Source organism: Gigantopelta aegis, chromosome 2 (genome assembly GCF_016097555.1).
Source record: "Gigantopelta aegis isolate Gae_Host chromosome 2, Gae_host_genome, whole genome shotgun sequence".
Classification (NCBI taxonomy): domain Eukaryota; kingdom Metazoa; phylum Mollusca; class Gastropoda; order Neomphalida; family Peltospiridae; genus Gigantopelta; species Gigantopelta aegis.
This window is the reverse complement of record NC_054700.1, coordinates 18175428-18195956: the sequence shown is the minus strand read 5'-3', so window position 1 is coordinate 18195956 and position 20529 is coordinate 18175428. Positions and strand designations below refer to the sequence as shown.

Below are 20529 nucleotides of genomic sequence, written 5' to 3'. Positions count from 1 at the left end.
CACCGAGGCTGGTTGTTAGCATTGAATGCAATTTTTGGCAGTTCCAGGGGTTGCAAACACCGATTTTCCTTCAGGGGCCCTTGAGCGGCCCCATGGACCAGTAAGCTTTTTTGGTCCAGCCCCTCTCACATCCCTGAGCTTAAGTGGCAGCAGTGTGTTTCCTTGTTTTCTCTCTTATGACCATACCCCATGCTTATAAAACGTCTTACAGTCTCGACTTAAGATTCTAATAACGTCTTATGGGCCCATTGGGCTATTTCTCTCGCTCCAGCTAGTGCACCGTGACTGGTATATCAAAGGCCATGGTATGTGCTATCCTGTCTGTGGGATGGTGCATATCAAAGATCCCTTGCTACTGTAGCAAGTTAATTTTATAATAAAATAAAGTTAAAACTAGACAAAAAATGTTTTGCTAAGTTAAATATTAGATAATATTAGATGCTATATAGTTAACAATTTTAATATGAAATTATCCTTTAAAAAGTACTTTATTTAATTATCTAATTTTGTTTATATTTCAGTAGACAAGTCCCAGTCTGATAAGTCCTCAGGGGAGACGACTCCAGCACACGTGGTGATCAGCTTCAACATCAGTGACAGGAAAATGGTTATTAGGATTCGGAACCGTCTGAAAAGTGCTGGATACCATGTTTGGCTTGACACCTCACAAACAGAACAGTTAACAGGTCAGTTAACTTAAAAAAAAACCCTTCAAACAGTGTCACCCTTTTTTTTGAATTTTTTTTTTATTTGGTGTCAGTTAACAAAATTCTCAGTCTTGAACTAGTGTTTAGATTATTTCATTTCAACTTATTTTCGTGCTTATATCCAATTAAGGTTCAAGCATGCTATCCTGGGCACACACCTCGGCTATCTGGGTTGTCTGTCCAGGACACTGGGTTAGTTGTTAGTTGGTTAGTGGTTAGTGAGAGAGAAGTGGGTGTAGTGGCCTTACACCTACCTATTGAGCCCTTAAGAACTCGCTCTGGGTTGGAGCCGGTACTGGGCGGCGAACCCTGTACCTACCAGCCTGAAGTCTGATGGCTTAACCACTGCTCCACCAAGGCTGGTTTTTTAGATTAAAAATCTCTGAGACAGAACTTATATGAGTTGACAAAATACCGGATATCGCTGTGTATTAGCCGACTCCATGCATTAGCCGACCCCCTAGTTTCACCCTCCAAATCGGCTTTAAAATTATAGACCTTGTATATAAGCCGACCCCCCTATATAAAACTAACCAAGTCAGATGTCTATGTGGTCTACAAAATGACAAAGTACATCTGCTTTCAAACATCATTTGTCACAGCAAACTTATCCGGAAGCAGTAGCCGATTTCTATTTATAGAAACGGTGTCCGGTTAATTTATTTCTTGTAAAATATAAGTACCAAGATAGCGAAATATACCTAAACAGAAATAATAATAATAGTAGTAGTAATAACAACAACCAGGGATTTTTTTTTTTTACATACTTTATGTCAGTAAACATTTATAGGTTACATTTTAAAACTTTATGTCCATTTCTAATTCATTTAATATTACAAAGTAGCACAATCCACATGGTTTATTCACTGTTCATTCACTCGGGAAGATTGTCAGCAGTGAATCCGCTGAACTCGTTGTCAGAATCATTGGCCTCGATAATGTCCCGCACAGCCTGGTCTGCAGTGTCGTCGTAAAAATCATTCAGCTGATTTTCTCGAAGATTCTCGATCACTTCTGCTTCTGGGAGTGATCGTACGGTGGTGTCTGCGCACATTTCGTTGAATAAACTGTCGTCTTCGGTGCCGTCCATGCTGTTGGCGATTCCTGTCTTTAGAAAGCTCCTGACGATCATGTCGCTAGGGATCTTTTCCCATGCATCTTTTACCCACTGAACCACAACCGGTAAAGGTGCTCGCCGTCTGCTTCCGTTTTTGGTGTAACTGTGCTAACCAGAGTTCGACAAATCCGCTAGCCCGACGCCCGTGGCTAGTGGTTTTTAAGTTCGGGCTAGTGAGAACCGCAAAACCACTAGCCCGCAGGGCTAGTGGTTTCCACCCCCCTCCTTATCGCTCGATCGTGTTTTTTTGGTGGTTTTTTATTTTTTTCTCGGCTGAAATTTCGTTTAATAAATTTGATTGTGACGTTTGTCATCGAATAATATCAACAACGCAATCAGTATATAATGATAATCCACTTGAACTAGGTCTGCAAACTGCAGTAACATGCTATCTCTACATCGCCACAGTTACAGCATGCATTGTTTACTTTTCCCTTTCAAGTTTCTGGCACAGGAAATAAGTTTAATGACATGCGTGTTTTGATTGGTTGGACACGTCACGTGGTAGTTAATCTCGCACATATGAACTTGGAAATCTCACACTTAAGAACTTGGAAATCACCAATTGCGACGACAGGTTAATCTCAATCAAGTAAACCCCGGTCATGCTTTGAATTTCAGTGTTTGTTTTATTTACCTGTTGTTTTCTAATTTTACACTTCGCTGACATGTGGTTATCAGCAATCAGGAAAACAATTTACTTTAATGGTAATGCACATGCAATGACTCTGCTTGACCTATTTGTGTATCGGTCTGGATAATGCGTCACAGCTGCCTTTTTTGTTCATCAATTAACAACGGATTAGATGTCGCCGTTATATTCTTTTGATATCGGTCTGACACGGGATAATGCCCAGTATTTGAGCAATTGGCATCACCGTTCCTGGCGACATAAATAGTAGGGCCCTAAATGTATAACCCACTACCGAATACACTGAACCATCTATTACCGTGTGTCACACTGTCATACCCTCATTTAAATTTAATTATTTTGATAGTGGGTTTAGATATCAACCATGAGTTTGCTCAATTATTTTTCCCCTGGGGGAGGGCAAATGCGAAAACGCGAATGACGATGGATCACACTTGACAAAAAACCAAACGTACAACACGACAAAAAACTGAAAGTTACAACATGATTTAAATGTTTGTTTTATTTTACTGTTATACTCATAAATGTGTAATGTTACAAAAATTGTATAAAAATCCAGTTATAATTGATCAGGAATTTGGGCTAGTGCTTTATCTTGGTGGGCTAGTGGTTTTCACAAACCCACTAGCCCTGTGGCTAGTGACTTTTCAAAATATAAGTCATACTCTGCGTTAACCATCCAGTCATTCCACTCCTTCCTCACGTTTGCTTTGAATGGCTTGTTCAGGCTAACGTCAAGTGGCTGTAACAAGGATGTACAGCCTCCAGGAATGACATATTGCCTCACTTTCAACTCCTTCAATTTCTTTTTCACGGCTTCACACAGGTGTGCACGGAACATATCCCACACCAGGAATGACTGACAGCCTCGTGCACCTCCGGACCGGGCCATCCACACGTCATCTAACCACTGTAACACCAGTGACTCGTTCATCCACCCTTTTTCCTGTACTGCAATAATAACGCCTTTAGGAAATTTATCCTTTGGAAATGTCTTTCTCTTGAAGATCACCATGGGCTTTAATTTTGTCCCATCCGCCATACAGGCCAGTACTACCGTGAAATATTGTTTCTCTGCTCCACAGGTTTTCACTTGTACCGAGTGTGTGCCCTTCGTGTCGATCGTTCGGTTTTCTGGCATGTCGAAATTCATCGGTGTTTCGTCCATATTGCCAATCTGTGCAACTGGAAACTCGAATCGTTTTCTTTCCTTCAAAACAAACTGTTGAAATGACAGGATTTTCTTATCTACTTCATCAGGTAGTTTTTGTGCGATGTGGGTACGCTGGCGTAGAACAAGATTGTTCCTTTCCATAAAACCTGAACACCAGTTTGCAGTCGCCTTGAATGTTGATTCTATTCCCAAATCTTTCCTCATCTTGCAAAGGTATAACGCGCGTTGACGAATCATAACTCGTGTCACAATGTGGCCAGCCTGACGTTGCTCCGAAACCCAGGGCTCCAACAGTTCCTCTAGTGCTAAGTTTGGGGACACCGAATGTCGTCTGGCCTTCTTTGTTTTTGGCATATCGGCAAGAACGGTTTTCTCCTTTCTCCAATTACGAACTTGTCGCTCATTAACATCAAACTGTCTTGCAGCTGCACAATTATTCGAATTTTCAGCAAACTCAATTACACGTAATTTGAAGCTAGCATCGTATGCACATCGTTTTCTCTTGGAACTCATGTTGTACTCGTATGCAATTTGTTGGTCGTAGTAAATATTTATTTGACGGCTGGGGTTTTAATGCTTTTTTTTATGTGAACTCATTTTTAATCTTTTGATTATATTTTGATAGCATGCGACCCTTTAACATGAAACGACTTTCAAATTTATTACTGTTGTTATTGCAGTTAGTATTAAGCACTTACCTTTCAGTCATTTGTTTTATTCTCTTACATTCTTGATTGCAGCCACATGTTAAAAACACAGTGACTGTTTGCATTGTTGATTGTGCTAATCGGTCTTTTCATTACTAGTCGGCTATACCCTGCCATACCCAACCACCCGTGTCGATTAATCCCAAGCCGACAAACAAAACAAATGAAGCTGGAACAATTAACGTGTTCACCGGTTTAGTAAGCAGTTTTGTAATGACACGTGACCTGCAAAGTTTTCCGAAATTGTTTTGATCGGTCACCATTTATTGTTTAAACAGATAAATATTACTAAATAACTTTTAAACACCAACATTTATTAAAGATGGACATATATATACAATTTTAATATCTTTTATTTGTAATAGCTTGTGTTAAAATGCAATATTAAACCTTTATGAAAGCGGAAATGCAGAGCACAATAATGACAATAGATCGAGTCGAGCCGTGACGTCACTGTTCTAACTTTACATTTACTATAAAATGTTGACTCCTTAGATAAGCCGACCCCAGCCTTTGAATTGATAATTTTTGTATCAAAAAGTCGGCTAATACACAGCGATATACGGTAGTAAATCAATGTTTTAATTTTTACCTTTCAGTTAGATAATTTATATTGTAAGTTAAGCCCCCCCAAACAAACAACCCCTCCCCCCCCCAAAAAAAAAAAAAAAAATAAATAAAAATCAAAACAAAACAATATTAAAAAAACCTTCTAAGGTTCATATTCATTTGAGGTTTAACTTTCATGGTGATTTACCCATTTTTGAGTTATGACCCTTGAACTTGGGAGATATGTGGAAAAACGTTCCGGACTTTCTTTATGCATGTATTGCATTAGGAATACTCTTAGAATTCATGTTTTGTTGTTTGTTTTTTAAATATATATATTTTTTTCTCTCATTATAAAGTCATTCTAAATAAACTGAGCAATTCTTTCTTTTTGTCAAAGCAAAAATACTGCATGAAAGCCAGCCGGCAGCAGTAATCGAGGCCATGAAAACTGCGTCTGCCATTTTGTTGTGTCTGTCACAGAAGTATAGGAAGAGTACGGAGAACAAAACAGGTAATAAATAAATCTTTTATAAATTTTTAATTTATCAAGTAAGGTTTTTAAAATTATTATTACTAGACTAAATATTCGCCAGGGCCGTAGCTAGGATTTTTTGTTTGGGTGGGGGGGGGGGGGTGCAGCTGAGTAGTTAATAGTCTAAAACTCCTTTTCTTTAAGTTTCTATAATACTTTCCGAATTTTTTTCTGGGGGGGGCCAACTGCCCCCCCCCCCTTGCCCCCATGCTAGCTACGGCCCTGTTCGCACATTTCATTTTACTTAGATTTTATTTTAGTTTCACATGTCACAGTTCTGAAGTAATCTTTAAAAAAAAGAATTAAATCATAAATGATTTTCTTGCTCTTTGTGAAAGAAGTAACAATTTGAAAGTTATTCAGTTACATTATTCAATTACAGACTATTTTCTTTTTGATACTTTCACCTGACATTTTCCTTGAGCTGGTCCACACATCTCAAACAGTCGGTCAAATGGCAAGATTTTCCATCATGTCAAAAGTATCCATTTTGAACTGCATGACAATTTATTTCTTCCTCAATCCCTAAAACTGTCTGGATGCAAAATCTTATATTCCAAGCTTTATTCAAACATCCTGTGGTTATACTTGTTATTAAAACAGTTTTAAAATCTGTCTTCTGAGCTGTCCACACCATCACCTACCTGTCTCAACATCCTCCGCGGGTGCAGTCTCTGTGTATTTCCCTGCACCCACCTGGCATCCTCATCCTCTGCCACTAATAAAGCTGATCAACTCACGACACTATCTAACGACCGCCAGTAGTAGGGGTTATACACCCCTACTACTGGCGGTCGTTAGATAGGTGGTTACAAGTGCCTTTTAACAATGCCAGAAGTTACTACTGAACACTCCCCGAAATGGTCAAACTACATTCACAGCTAAAAGCTGATGGCAGGTGTGTGGCACATACAGCCACAAGAGACAAGCACCTGTCGCGGTTGGAGAGACAAGGACTGGGATGTGGAGGTGAACAACGAAAGAAGTTGTAAGATAGAAGGAGTTACCAGATCGGGAAGATATGAGACAGAATTAAAAGGAGAATATATATTTATTATTATTTTTTTTAAGAATTCGGTTTCTTAGAGTAAGTAAATACAGTATCAGTTGATGTTAACACTAATTTCTATTTTTTTTAGAGGCAGAGTTTGCCGAGCAGAGTTCAAAGTTGTTGATACCAGTTGTGGTAGAACCTGGCTATAAACCAGATGACTGGCTCAGTGTTATGGTGGGAAACAAAGTACTTTTTGACTTGTCCAAGCCTGTGCTACTCGATTCTGGAATTATTCAGCTGAAAGAACATTTGGGAGAGCATGGAAAATTGAAACAACAACTGTCTGTCGATTATTCTGGTATGTGTATTTTGACTTTACAGGATCTAAGTCGTCAATAGATGTATTTGATGTTCAAGAAATATCTTCATCAGCAGTGAAGCACTTTGAGAGAGAGAGAGAGAGAGAGAGAGAGAGAGAGAGAGAGAGAGAGAGAGAGAGAGAGAGAGAGACAGAGAGACAGACAGACAGACAGACTGAATGACTGAGAGTGAGTGAGTGAGTGAGTGAGTGAGTGAGTGAGTGAGTGAGTGAGTGAGTGAGTGAGTGAGTGAGTGAGTGAGTGAGTGAGTGAGTGGGTTTTTTTTGTCTTTGTTGTCTAGCAGAGCCTAAGAGACCTTTGTGAATTAGGCCCCTGGAGAGATGGCAACAAACAATCATCTTTCGACTCAGAACCGGCCATTGTCACCTACTGTCCCATATGCATTGCCTCGAAATTTCACCATCCATGGAATGTCCCTGTTGCACAGGAACACAAGATCCAGAGCACATACTACAATGAGTGTCCTATCTACATGCACCACCGAGAGAACACGCTCTTGGCCAATACCGATGCACTTTAGAGACAAATGTGAACTGATCAACACCACACAGTTCATCAGGAACATACAAATCCTGATCTAAATTAAGAAGAAGAAGAAGCTCCCCTTAGCATTTGAATTAAAACAAAAATAGCAGAGGTGGATCTGTGGTGACAGTTATAATTTTATTATATATTAATTTTCCCAAAGTTCCATTGGCATTCTGACTCGATGTCATGCACTGGGCCCCCCTAAATGGATTTTCTGGATCTGCCTCTGAATAGTACTACAAAAGGATTAAATATCAATATGGTAATACACATGTATCTTAAATGACTCTCCATAATCTACGTAACTGGAGCAATTAATCACTCGACTCGATGTCTTCATGGTGAGGTCTGTGTACAATTCATATTAACTGTGCTTTTTTAATTAACATTTTCTATTTTAGGACCAGTGCCAGAAAATGCAGCTCCACTTTGGTTGTTCAGTGAGGTTAGTTTATATCATTTAATAATTCTTATATTGTACTGTTATACATTTTCGAATGTCATGTATCAGAGGCAACATTAAAAAAGAATACATTTACCACCAGCATCCCCCAATGATCAGATTTTAACTGAAACAGTTCTGGGCCTGATCTAGGGAGGAAGTCAGAAAAAGACCAGAGAAATGCTTTAATTTAAAAAAATAGCCGCCATTTTGTTTTGGAATTTTGGGGGTTAAAACTTCAAAATCCAGCTGGGCAAACAGCATATTTGAAATCAGCACCTTTGAATTAAGTTAAAAAGTTTCTTTGATTACTTTTAACACAAAATGCTTAGAGCATTAACATTTTGTGAAATTTGGACTAGACTACACGTACATGTATATAGAAAAGACACTATTACTGTGCCCGGATCCCATCCCAACTTCCACCCCTGCCATTATTAGGCTATGAATTTCATTTTATGATGACAAAGATGACAGGTGCCTCAGCTAGACTGTCATTAAAATAAAACACATTCTGTTTGTGATCATGATTGTTTTTTAATCCAAGTAATTTTCAAACCTTTTTTTAATTTAGTGTTATATTAACACATTTTCTTCTTTAAAATTAATCCAAGTAATTTAAATTTAAAGCCTTTCATAAATGTTTTCTATAAATGCATTTTCTTGTTTAAATTATCAGTATGTTGCTGATGATCAGAATGTTCATTGGAATTAACTCAAAATTAATTTTATTTCCTAATATATTTTTTATCATACATGTACAACCAGAATTATTAGAGTGTAAAATCCAGTTGAAGCTACTAAATACATTAGTATGACCAGAAACATGTTGCATATAGAGGCACTGATATTCTCAACAAAGAAATATATTTAATATGTGATTTAAGTAGATTAATAGACTCATGTGGGATAGAAGTACACCCGAGGTGGTGGAAATTTCGACCCGGGTTGAGGCTTGCCGAGTTCCAGGGGAGAAAATTCCACCACTGAAAGTGTACTTTTTCTATCCCACATGACCGCATATGGTGGAGTCTTTTTCTCCCATCCATTCGATTATAAACCATTGTTATACATGAACAAACAAAGATGGCTGAAAAAGTAACTTCTTTATTTGACCGTTTTCTAATAAATAAACTACACTATCATATTTTCCATATCTGTTTCATGTGTTAAATATAATTTGTGGGAACTATTTGGATTACCTGCCTGACTATGATGTTAGTGTGCTGGGGTGTATTTTGTCGCAATTTTGGGGTGTATTCTTACAGCTTCAAGTCTGTGGGAACTATTTGGATTACCTGCCTGACTATGCTGGCGAGGAGCCCAATGAATTCATCATGCCATGTTTGTCGCTGCCAACTGCTTCAGGTCAGAGATTAGCTTGCAGAGGCAATTCAAAATTCTTTTAGTTTGGCTTTTAAAAGATTCATTACTGATACCTAATTCAATGTATGGCCTGCTGATAAAAAAAATTTAAAAATAGCCGGCCAAAAGAAGTATGGCCTGCTAAGAAAAAATATGGCCTGCTGGAAATAAGACAGCACGGGGTGAGTATAGAGTTTAGGACAGTGTGTGGAGAATTAGGACATCTGAGATGTATTATAGAACATTGTAAACCTAAAACATAACAGAATCTTGAACTAAATAACACATGAGATAATTGTACATACATCTGTCTCTTGAACAGGGGTGGGAATTCTCCTCGGATTAGCTGTTTTTCTCTCATGGAACATTGCGTTTCCTCGCATTTTAATCGTCCTTTCCTCCAAAATGTGTCAGATGACACAGATTTTAACCTAGGATTTCAAGAATTTCTGTGACCCCTCTAGATTTCCTCTTTTTTTACAGTTCACAAATTCCCATCAAGATTTGAGTATGTGATTTAATATTTCACCTGCTAGCTCTGAAAATGGACTGCTTTTTGTTTTTCACAAGCCACTATTTCAAGCCCTGCCGAAAATTGAAAGAATTTTTTATCAACACATAACTGTTTTTAAATTGATAGAAAACCATGTCATTTTTGAGGGAAGGAGACACATACATTGTACATGTACCTCCCACCTAAATCAGCTTCTGTTTGTTTTTGTTGTCTTTTTGGCTTCTAAGTTTTTGCATACTAAATTTAGTAACTGTTATAAAGATATACCTGTAGTAACCAAAAAACCCTCAAAATCTCACAAACAGTAGCAATTTTTCAGTTAAATATTAAGTACAAAATTTATTTGTAATGTAAACAGACATTTCACTAAAATGTTAGTTTTCATTAACATTATTTGTAACCTAAAAATATCATAATAACTGTTACATACCATATATATACTACATAGTACATAGCAATGAAATTAAGAGAATGTTTTTTGTATTTTAAATAAAAGATTTTTATATTACTTTTCAGTGATTAACTCTCGTATGCACCGAATGAGAAATGCTGTGGGACAGGCTCTCTTCCAGAATGGTGGAATTAACTACTATGGTATTGTTAATATTCTTTGCAAACTGAAACACTTTTTTCTAAAACACATTTTAGGATGGACTATAAAAATTAAAAAACATTACTCCATGTTGTACTTGATAAGTTGACAACCAGCACCATGTTTTTAGCAATAATTTATTTTCTTCAGTTGTTTAGCAGGACAAAAACGTGTATGAAAACATCCAAATAATATTTGAAATATTTTGTAGACAAAATCTTCCATTTTAGTTACTATCATAATAATGACAACCAAGTAAGTGAAGAATTTAAATATCACCTATTTTAGGTATGTGATATTTAGGAGAATCTGTATTTAGGGGATAACCCTACTGTGTTTTCCGATTTCCAGATGTAGGTTGGTGGTTTTACTGTCACAAACTTAGTTTTATTGTTTAAAATGTGTTTTAGGTTCTCCAACGGTTCTCCTTCCACAAAAGCTGAGTCCGGAGGACATAGATTGGCCATCCCAGTCACTAGTACACAGCCAACTAAACAGTCATCCACTCTGCTACACTAGAGGTAAACTGATTGGCAGATACTCCGAGAGTTAAGTCTCACATCACCATATTTTAACATCACGTGATAGGCAATTGTACTACACAGCCAACTAAACAGTCATCCACTCTGCTACACTAGAGGTAAACTGATTGGCAGATACTCCGAGGGTTAAGTCTCACATCACCATATTTTAACATCACGTGATAGGCAATTGTACTACACAGCCAACTAAACAGTCATCCACTCTGCTACACTAGAGGTAAACTGATTAGCTGATACTCCGAGGGTTAAGTCTCACATCACCATATTTTAACATCACGTGATAGGCAATTGTACTACACAGCCAACTAAAAAGTCATCCACTCTGCTACACTAGAGGTAAACTGATTGACAAATACTCCGAGGGTTAAGTCTCACATCACCATATTTTAACATCACGTGATAGGCAATTGTACTACACAGCCAACTAAAAAGTCATCCACTCTGCTACACTAGAGGTAAACTGATTAGCTGATACTCCGAGGGTTAAGTCTCACATCACCATATTTTAACATCACGTGATAGGCAATTGTACTACACAGCCAACTAAACAGTCATCCGCTCTGCTACACTAGAGGTAAACTGATTGACAAATACTCCGAGGGTTAAGTCTCACATACCATATTTTAACATCATGTGATAGGCAATTGTACTACACAGCCAGCTAAAAAGTCATCTGCTCTGCTACACTAGAGGTAAACTGACTAGCTGATACTCCGAGGGTGAAGACTGCTGATTGACATCACCATATTTTTATATCATGTGATAGGCAACTGTATTACACATACAACTAAACGGTCATCCACTACACTAGAGATAAATGCTGATTAGCAGATACTCTTGAGGGTTAATGCTACTATCTCACATCACCATATTTTAACATCATGTGTTAGGCAGTTGTTGTTTTTTTACTGTAACCACCCATATAATCAAATTTTATTTGAACAATGTACACATCTTAAAAACAATGTGACAGGCATCTATAATATAAGATTCAAGTCCTTTTAACAACTTCTGGCCTGGTGCTTACATGTATAAAACTCTTAGAGTCTAGACTCGAGACTCTAATAAAGTTTGAGACAGTAACAGTGTTGGATCCAGAAAATCCATTAAGGGTTGGGGGGGGGGGGGGACAGTGACATGAGGTGAAATACCAAGGGAACTTTGGGGAAGGTTTGGAGGGGGATCGTAAAAAAAATTAAAATTAATATATTATAAAATTATAACTATCGCAAAATTTAGGGGGCCCAGGCCCCTGGCCCCCACCCCCCAGATCCACCTCTGACTAATGTCATGACGACACTGTACAAATGATATGCATGTGATTTCATTAGAGATTAAGTCTGGACCCTATAAAAGTTTTATAAGCATGGGCCCTGATCATTTCGTCTTTTTTTTTTGTACTACCAACATCCATCGTTGTAGTTAACCAATGTCACATCTTGCAAGGATCTTTTTGCGGTCATGCCCATTCAACTGCTGTACACACATAGTGCTAAATATTACATACAAAGATGAATTTCAGAAATAAAACCTCCATGGGTGCAGCCATCTTTGTCATCGTGACTCAACACAGAGGTGGCTATACACAGCAGCCGTGTAAATTTCCTCAGCTAATGAGGGCTACCTGTTTACACAACAGTCATATATTTGGGGGAAAACCTAGTGTAAGGTCAACAAACTCCATGTAAACTTTCCCATGCCAAGCATGGGTTGCATCTGGTTAAATAATTGCAATACGTTCTTGTAATATATTGAAGTTAAATACAATTAGCTACTCCCTCGGTTGTACAACAAAGTCTCCCGAGATCACGTGTTAATTCATTCTTGTAGTGACTGTCTTACGTCTGTGTCGTGTCATGTTGTGCTGTTGTCAGAATATATATATTTGTCAAGTGTAAGTGTTATTTTTGTATGTCTATCTGTGGAAGATGTTACAGTTCTCCCACCTGATCAGTTCTAAAACAGAGAGCAGCAGAAAAGTATGAGTGAAATTCTTTATTCAACAATTGGGGGCGGGACGTAGCTCAGTGATACAGCATTTGCCTGATGCACGATCGATTTAGGATCGATCCCCATCGGTGGGCTCATTGGGCTATTTCTCGTTCCAGCCAGTGCTCCAGAACTGGTGTAACAAAGACTGTGGTATGTACTATACTGTCTGTGGGATGGTGCATATAAAAGATCCCTTGCTGCTAACTGGAAAGAGTAGCTCATGAAATGGCGACATCGGGTTCCCTCTCTCAATATATGTGTGGTCCTTAACCATATGTCCGACACCATATAACCGTAAATAAAATGTGTTGAGTGCGTCATTAAATAAAACATTTCCTTCCTTATTCAACAATTAATTTGGATTTGGCGTACAAAATTAAATCTGGACATAAGCTTTCACAAACTCTAGCCTCTAGAAACTTTATTGTCATCATAAGACACATACAAAATGCATGTACCAGTTTAGACTTTACAAAAGTTTATACTTAAAATGTTTTATAAGCATGGACCCAGGAAGCAAATTTCATTGTTGTTGTTGTTGTTGTATGCAGGTGACATGAGCGTTGTGATGACAATGTCTACGCAGCCGCTCGACCATAACAGACACATCTACTGGGTGGCCCACCTCATTGACAGCGAGGGATTTCCATACACCGTCAATATGGAGGCAATAGAATTCCCACTTCTGTGGGCATGGCACTTCATCCTGGCTACCACTCAACAGGTAGGGTTCACAAATTATTAATAGTTAGGTTTCTGCCAGAGGGTAAAACGGGTATGGCGCCATACCCAAATTATTATTTTTTTAAGTTAACATTTTGACAAAATGAATGACTCTTATCATTATTGTATGATTTTCTTAACCCTAACCCTGAACTTAACCCATTTTCTTTGTGAGGGAGGCCCCCCATACCCCTTGTTGACTGTGGTTGCATTCAGTTCCATAGCACCATACCCAAAAATTTCTTTCTGGCAGAAACACTTGAGTTCCGACAGCAGACAATGCAGTTTACATGTCGGTGTGTTATTAGTCCTCTACCAGTCCACCCGGAGGGGATTATAGCCTCTATTAGAAACTAGCAAGGAAAAATAGGCAGAGTTACTTCCCCTAACTGCTCTTCAGTTCCGAAGAATTCAGCTAACAGCAAGCATGGCCAGTTGTGTTGAACTTTCCTAGTGTCTGAATTTGGGGAGACAATCCATATTTACTTGCCCGGTGCAATCATGCAGAGCAATTGACACATCAAGTATATATCTCTTCCCCATCTACTAAATAAACTTCCTGTGGCGGGTGCCCCAATCTCCTAATGGAGAACCTCCTTACCAACTCCTAGGGCTAAATACCAGAGAGCTCTGTTTAACTTTTTTATTTTTAGAACTGCCTGACTTAAAATGCGTCCAAAATTACATAAAATAAATTAAAAATAAACTTATTTAGTTTGGCAAAGACGCAAATAAATTATAAAGCCCCCCCCACCCCACCCTTATTTTGGATAAAGTCAGAATTGTCCCAAATATTTCTACCCCGGGTTAGGCCCCTGGCCTCCAGAGGTCGAACCCTTGGTGGACATGCTCAAAACCTTCATGGTACATGAGCATGTAAAAGATTTTCAGATCGGATCGGATCAAGTATAGGTGTAGAAGACAGGTGAGTGAAAGACAAGTTGGTTAAATCATCTGTCTCAATATCAGAATCAGGCTCGGTATATCCACAGCACATGCACCAAGGTCTCCATCAGTGTCATATTCCTGGCTGCATGTCACTTCAGAAAGCTGTAATATAATGAGATAAAATAAATGTTGAATTATTTTAGAATGGAGAAAAAGTAGGACGAGTTTGAGCACCCAAGTGTGTACATGTATAAATAACCGGCCTCGGTGGCGCAGTGGTTCCTGTCATGGACGGAAGAGCCGGCCAAGGCCGGCTCTTGTGCCCACGACAGGCGTGCGCTACAACAGCTTGCTCTGAATGTGCACGTAAAACCCTATGACATGACATGACATGCGCAGTGGTTAAGCCATCGGACTACCGGCTGGTAGGTGCAGGGTTCCCAGCTCGGTACCAGCTCCAACCCAGAGCGAGTTCTTAAGGGCTCAATGGGTAGGTGCAAGGCCACTACACCCTCTTCTCTCGCACTAACCACTAACCAACTCACAACTAACCCACTGTCCTGGACAGACAGCCTAGATAGCTGAGGTCTGTGCCCTGGGCAGCGTGCTTGAACCTTAATTGGATATAAGCACGAAAATAAGTTGAAATGAAATGTATAAATATTTTTAATTAATAATACATGTTGTATACCACTCAGTTCTGCTCTATATTTCAAATTATATATACTCTTCAAAAAAAGGTAGGGGAACCTGAAATATTAATGTTAATATCAACTATTATACCGAACATACGTTTTGACCACAGACATCCTAGTAAAGAACGTTCAGGTCTGTTTATCAATGCACCGAAACACATTCCATAGTTTGCATGTGCATCACGCAGTTGCCCCATACGCATGCGTGGAGTGTCATTCTCGATTTTGACAATTTCCAGGAAGGTCGATTAATCACTGTGGAACATTATTTCTGTCAATCTTTTTCATTCTGTTGATCATACAGTTGTTATTGTTTTGTTTTTAGTCATTTTTATTGTTTGAATTTGCGATTTACTGATAAAAACCCCCATCAAATTTCAAATTTCAAATTTCACTTTTCACGCCAATCGTCCTTCAAGATCTTTGGTGGTCATAAAACCTTCTGTAATACTGAATTACCGGTTGTAATGTTTGCCCAATTAATTCACTATTATCATATAACCATTCCTCACAGCTAATATACTGTACAATTTTGGCAATTGTAAATTCTTATTAGAGTTCCCCTACTTTTTTTGAAGAGTATATTATATGTATCTCACGTGTATATACATGTAAGTATTGTGTATGTGAGTTCTCAGCTTGGTCCAAATATGTACTTTACTTTTATACTTGTAGATTGTACAAATGGTTGAAATTTTATTTTGTAATGTTGTTTTATCTTTATCTATTTAAATTATACACCGTGTGATTTCATCTCGTGGAGAGCAATTTGTTTGCCAATCCACTTCATTTATTGAATTTAAAAACAAAACATTTAAAGTCTGTTATACCAGGGTTGAAAATTAGCAGTCGCCCGATCATCCGTGGCGACCTTTATTGGCTAAGGGCGACTAAGAATTTTACAAAGGTAGTCCGTTGGGCGACCAGCGATTTTAGAGTGGCGAGTATGGTACCTGTTAAAAAAGAAACACATTGAAACTGAATCGAATGACCAATGTGACAAAATACACATTATCTCCACTGGCGCGAATTGCAGGTCGTCTGGCAGGAGACGATATTATTGAACATGTTCTATATTTTGACAGCACCAGACTGACCAGACTCAGTCTCAGGTTCTACGATTTTGGTCTGGGGTTGTAAACAAATATATTGTAGACACTTGAAATTGTGTTTTTTGAAGTCGTCGGCTTATTGGAATGGACAGAATGCGCCATAATTATATAGTAGACCTATTGTTTTGACATTATTAAATGTTATGGTACAAATATCCTATTTAATTAGCTTACTAGTATTTTATTCTGGGACAAAATCAAAATTTATCTTGTCATTTTAACTCACACTAACAAATGGCATTTTCCATTACTACAGGGATTCTTCCAAAAGTCAATCAATTGGCATATAAATATAAAATTCATATAAAAACATAGTAATTGATTAAATTGTATGGGTATTTTGGAAAATAATGGATGATTCCATCAATCTTATCTACTGCCTTGTCTATAGGAGGACAGCCACTCCCTAGGAAATCCTTTACTTGAGAGTTCATCGCCATAAAGAAGACTGCCACTCTCAGACTAATTTACTAAAACAGGCGCAGTATTACCTTGTAAGGTTTTAGTCTCTGTATACTGCATTATCGATTACTTCAGAGACAATGCAAGTCAAGCTGCATAAATTGGCTGTTTAGCATTTTTGTTTACCCCTGTATTAAACAATACATTTAATCTGTATCATTTAATTGTAATTTGTAAAGAAACATTTTTGTTTATTGTGGATTTCTTTTTGTAAAATCATTTTTGTGGGTTGTTATGGGTTTAAAACTTAATAATACTAGTATATTTTTTAATATAACTTTTAACTTCATTCATTATGAAGTTACATGCCAATTCATCGTTTTCCGTTTGACGGAAACGGACTATATACATTATATACATATTATTATTATACATGGTTATTATTCAACAAAGAAAATTCTAGTTTTGATGTTTGCTGTACAGTTAAATTGGAGGCTAGTTCAATTTGAGAAGGGCCAGTAAGATTTTTTTTTCAACTGGCCCTGCTGGCGACCCTGTTATATTGTTGAATTTAATTATTTATAATACATGTATACAAACTACACATCAATGGATCTAACACAACAGTACATCTATACTGGAATGCAATTTGTCTTAGTCCTTCTGTCTGTATGTCTGTCTGACTGTCCATCTGTCTGACTGTCCATCTGTCCTTCTGTCCCCCAGATATTTCTTTTAGCAATGCTTCAAGATAATGAATTGAAATTTTGTGTATATCTTTATCATGTACTGTTACAGATCAAGTTTGATATTCATGGAGATTTACTTGTTTTTCAGAGTTATGGCCCTTGAACTTAGGAGATACGAAAACAAATTCCAGACTTTTTTTTTCACAATGTCAATTTTCAAGATAATGAGTTGAAATTTTGTGTATATCTTTATCATGTACTGTTACAGATAAAGTTTGATTTTCATGGAGTTTTACTTGTTTTCCACAGAGCTATGGCCCTTGAACTTAGGAGATACGAAAACAAATTCCAGACTCTTTTTTTTTGCTACATGTATTTCTCAAGATAATAAACTGAAATTTTGTGTATATCTCTATCAACTTATCAAGTACTGTAACAGTAACAGACCAAGTTTGACTTTCATGATAATTTACTTTTCTTTTTTTTTACAGGGTTATGGCACTTGAACTTAGGATATACAAAAATTTATTGGGTCCATTAGGGGACAGTTATTGCTTTATCAGTTTTCTCAAAATGCTTGTTTTCTTTATTTACAGTATCATCTTTCCAGCTATGAATCCATTTTTGCCAACGTTAAAGATCTGACTCATACGAAGGTCAGTTGAAATCCATTTACACAATTTGATTGTTCTGAATTAAAGATGCAATCTCTAGTACATTAAGCTGTATTATTTAACCATTTATAAAAGAGCATTCACGTTCATTTTGTCGCTGAATCATTGTTTAATATTCTTTAGCTGATGACTAATCTAGGTGATGTATTGTTCATCATTTTAACATGTTAAAGGCATATTGTCACAGACCACTGACCTATTTAATGGTCTAACAAAGTATTACCTGAACAAATATAATTTGATTTGTCCCTAAATGTACTTTATTCAACCATCTTTGTAACCACCATACTCCATTTATTAATGACATTTTGTAAAAAATAATTGAATTATGGCAATGGTCCATAATTCAAAAACTAAAATTGCCAAGGAATGACATGGATTTCACTTCATCATGGTTCAGTTAGGTGATGTGATAGCTAGATTTGGTTTCCAACAATTAATGTAATTTTTATTTATTAACCATTTTTAGAGAAATAAGGTCCTTAAATCTGTGACAGTATGCCTTTAAAGGTAAGAATTTAGCTTTTCCAGTGTTTAAGGGTACAATGTGTTAAAAATAATGGTGCATGTGAATTGATTGCAAAAAACTCAAGATTATTTTATAGCTATTGTTGTATTTTATGTTTTGCAATTATTAGTAAACAGTGTTAAATCATGTTAAGATATAAAATTATTAAAATTTAATTTTCTCTGTTACCTATATGGCAATCTGATTAGTTAAATGTTGCTTAGGTTTTTTTTAAAACTCCTGTGAACAGATCTGATTTGAATTGTTTTCCATTCCAACCAGTGCACCCAGGCATCGAAATAAGTTGGGAACGGTCGTTCAGATTACCGGGAGGTTACCACATGTAAGAAAAGTCGAGACAAAAATTTCAATGTAGTTTCGTTTCCGAACTTAAACCAGGAAATGCATTCCGGACTTTTGCGTTTCATTTTCTCATACAAAATTGCACCGATGTTCGTGTGCACTTGTGCAATTGCAAGCAATTTCGGCAATCCGTGTTTAAGCAGTGACCACTAGATAAATTTACTTCCAGATTTCATTTCTCGTACCAATGTGGTAACCTATAGGTTACCAGGCTATAGTTTGTGGTAATGGGTTATCAGACAATGCTTATTTTGATGCCTGTGCACCTCAGACAAGGCCATGGTATGCATTGTCCTGTCTGTGGGAAAGAGCATATGAAATATCTATTGCTGCTAGTGAGAAAATGTAGCAGAATTTTCTCTATATCAGAAATACCAAATGTTTGACATCCAATAGCTGATGATTAATTATTCATATATCGATGAACCAAAAACATTAAGCCATGCCCCTCCCCAACTTGGATTTGTTTTCTGCAGTTAACTAGATTATTCAGGCAAGACAAATTAAGACTAGTGCCAATGATGTTGCTATCACAAATGACATTGACATTTATCAAATGTCATAATTTGATGATCACCTGATTCAACTAATAGTGAATGAAGGTTTGCATTCATATGCAACACAAGTGTCAAAGAAGTTTACCCTAACAATACTACAGAATGTATGTACGGCTAAGCAAAACAAATTCAGACATACAGTGAAACTCCCCTAAACCGGACACCCTCGGGACCAAGTCTGGTTTTAAGAGATATCCAGTTTAGAGAGGTTCTCTTCTATACTAATATTTAAAAAGGGACCATGAAAAATGTTCAGTTTTGAGGTGAATTCCGGTTTACAGAGGGTCCGGTTTTGAGAGATTTCACTGTATATTGTTAAAATATGCATCAAAATTTAATTAATATAAGATTTGACCGTAATTTTCTTTGATTCAAGCAAGTATGAATAACAACAACAACAACAACAAAAAGTGCACACTTTTATTTGTTCAACTACACAGAGTCTTACAGTATGCACAATGTTCTTTCAGTTCATAGTTGCATGATCCAGAATATAACTGAGGTCAGTTCCTAAATTCGTAAATGAATCTCTTTCCCCCTAAAATACAAACCCCATCGCATTCTTTGACCTGCTTGCTATCCAGCAGTCATTGAAGTTAATCATATAGGGAGTAAATTTGAATAAATTTATTGTTTGGTTTCAGGTTTCTGCAAGCATCACCAATTTCCTGCACAAAATGTGTATGTTTCTTTTCATCGGCCTTGGCTCGGACTTTTCCGAAGATTATGTCACAGACTTTCCACTGCTAGATGCAGCAGTTACGGTATATAATTGTATACTATTTGTCAAGCTCCTTAAAGGGACATTCCTGAGTTTGCTGCACTTTTTAAGATGTTATCGACTAACAAAGACTTTTTAACGATTGTATTTACATATCAAATGTATTTTTCTGCGTAAAATATTAGTGGCTGTATATTAAATGTGTATCTGGTCGTTCTAATATTTGTACTAGGTTAAATTTCATTTCATTTCCAAAAATATAATTTTTGCATACGTACAAAATCATTTGAAGACAAAATCTAGTTTAGGCTTCTTACAAATATTAAGATGACCAGAAAGACATTGAATTTACAGACACCGATATTCTAAACCAGAAAATGTATTTTATCTGTAAATTTAATTGTAGA

At 37.1% G+C, this 20529-nt stretch overlaps 1 protein-coding gene across 1 annotated transcript in view; it reads left to right on the top strand.

Annotated features, from left to right (window-relative positions):
* Positions 1 to 5350: 5350 nt before the first annotated feature.
* The window catches only part of LOC121387519, a 66750-nt gene continuing 51571 nt past the window's right edge, over positions 5351 to 20529 (top strand). The window contains exons 1-9 of the mRNA XM_041518669.1: positions 5351 to 5420; positions 6581 to 6793; positions 7745 to 7788; positions 9054 to 9153; positions 10181 to 10258; positions 10667 to 10777; positions 13342 to 13514; positions 17896 to 17955; positions 20046 to 20165. Coding sequence (XP_041374603.1) covers positions 5351 to 5420; positions 6581 to 6793; positions 7745 to 7788; positions 9054 to 9153; positions 10181 to 10258; positions 10667 to 10777; positions 13342 to 13514; positions 17896 to 17955; positions 20046 to 20165 — 969 coding nt within the window. The remainder of the gene's footprint in view (positions 5421 to 6580; positions 6794 to 7744; positions 7789 to 9053; positions 9154 to 10180; positions 10259 to 10666; positions 10778 to 13341; positions 13515 to 17895; positions 17956 to 20045; positions 20166 to 20529) is intronic.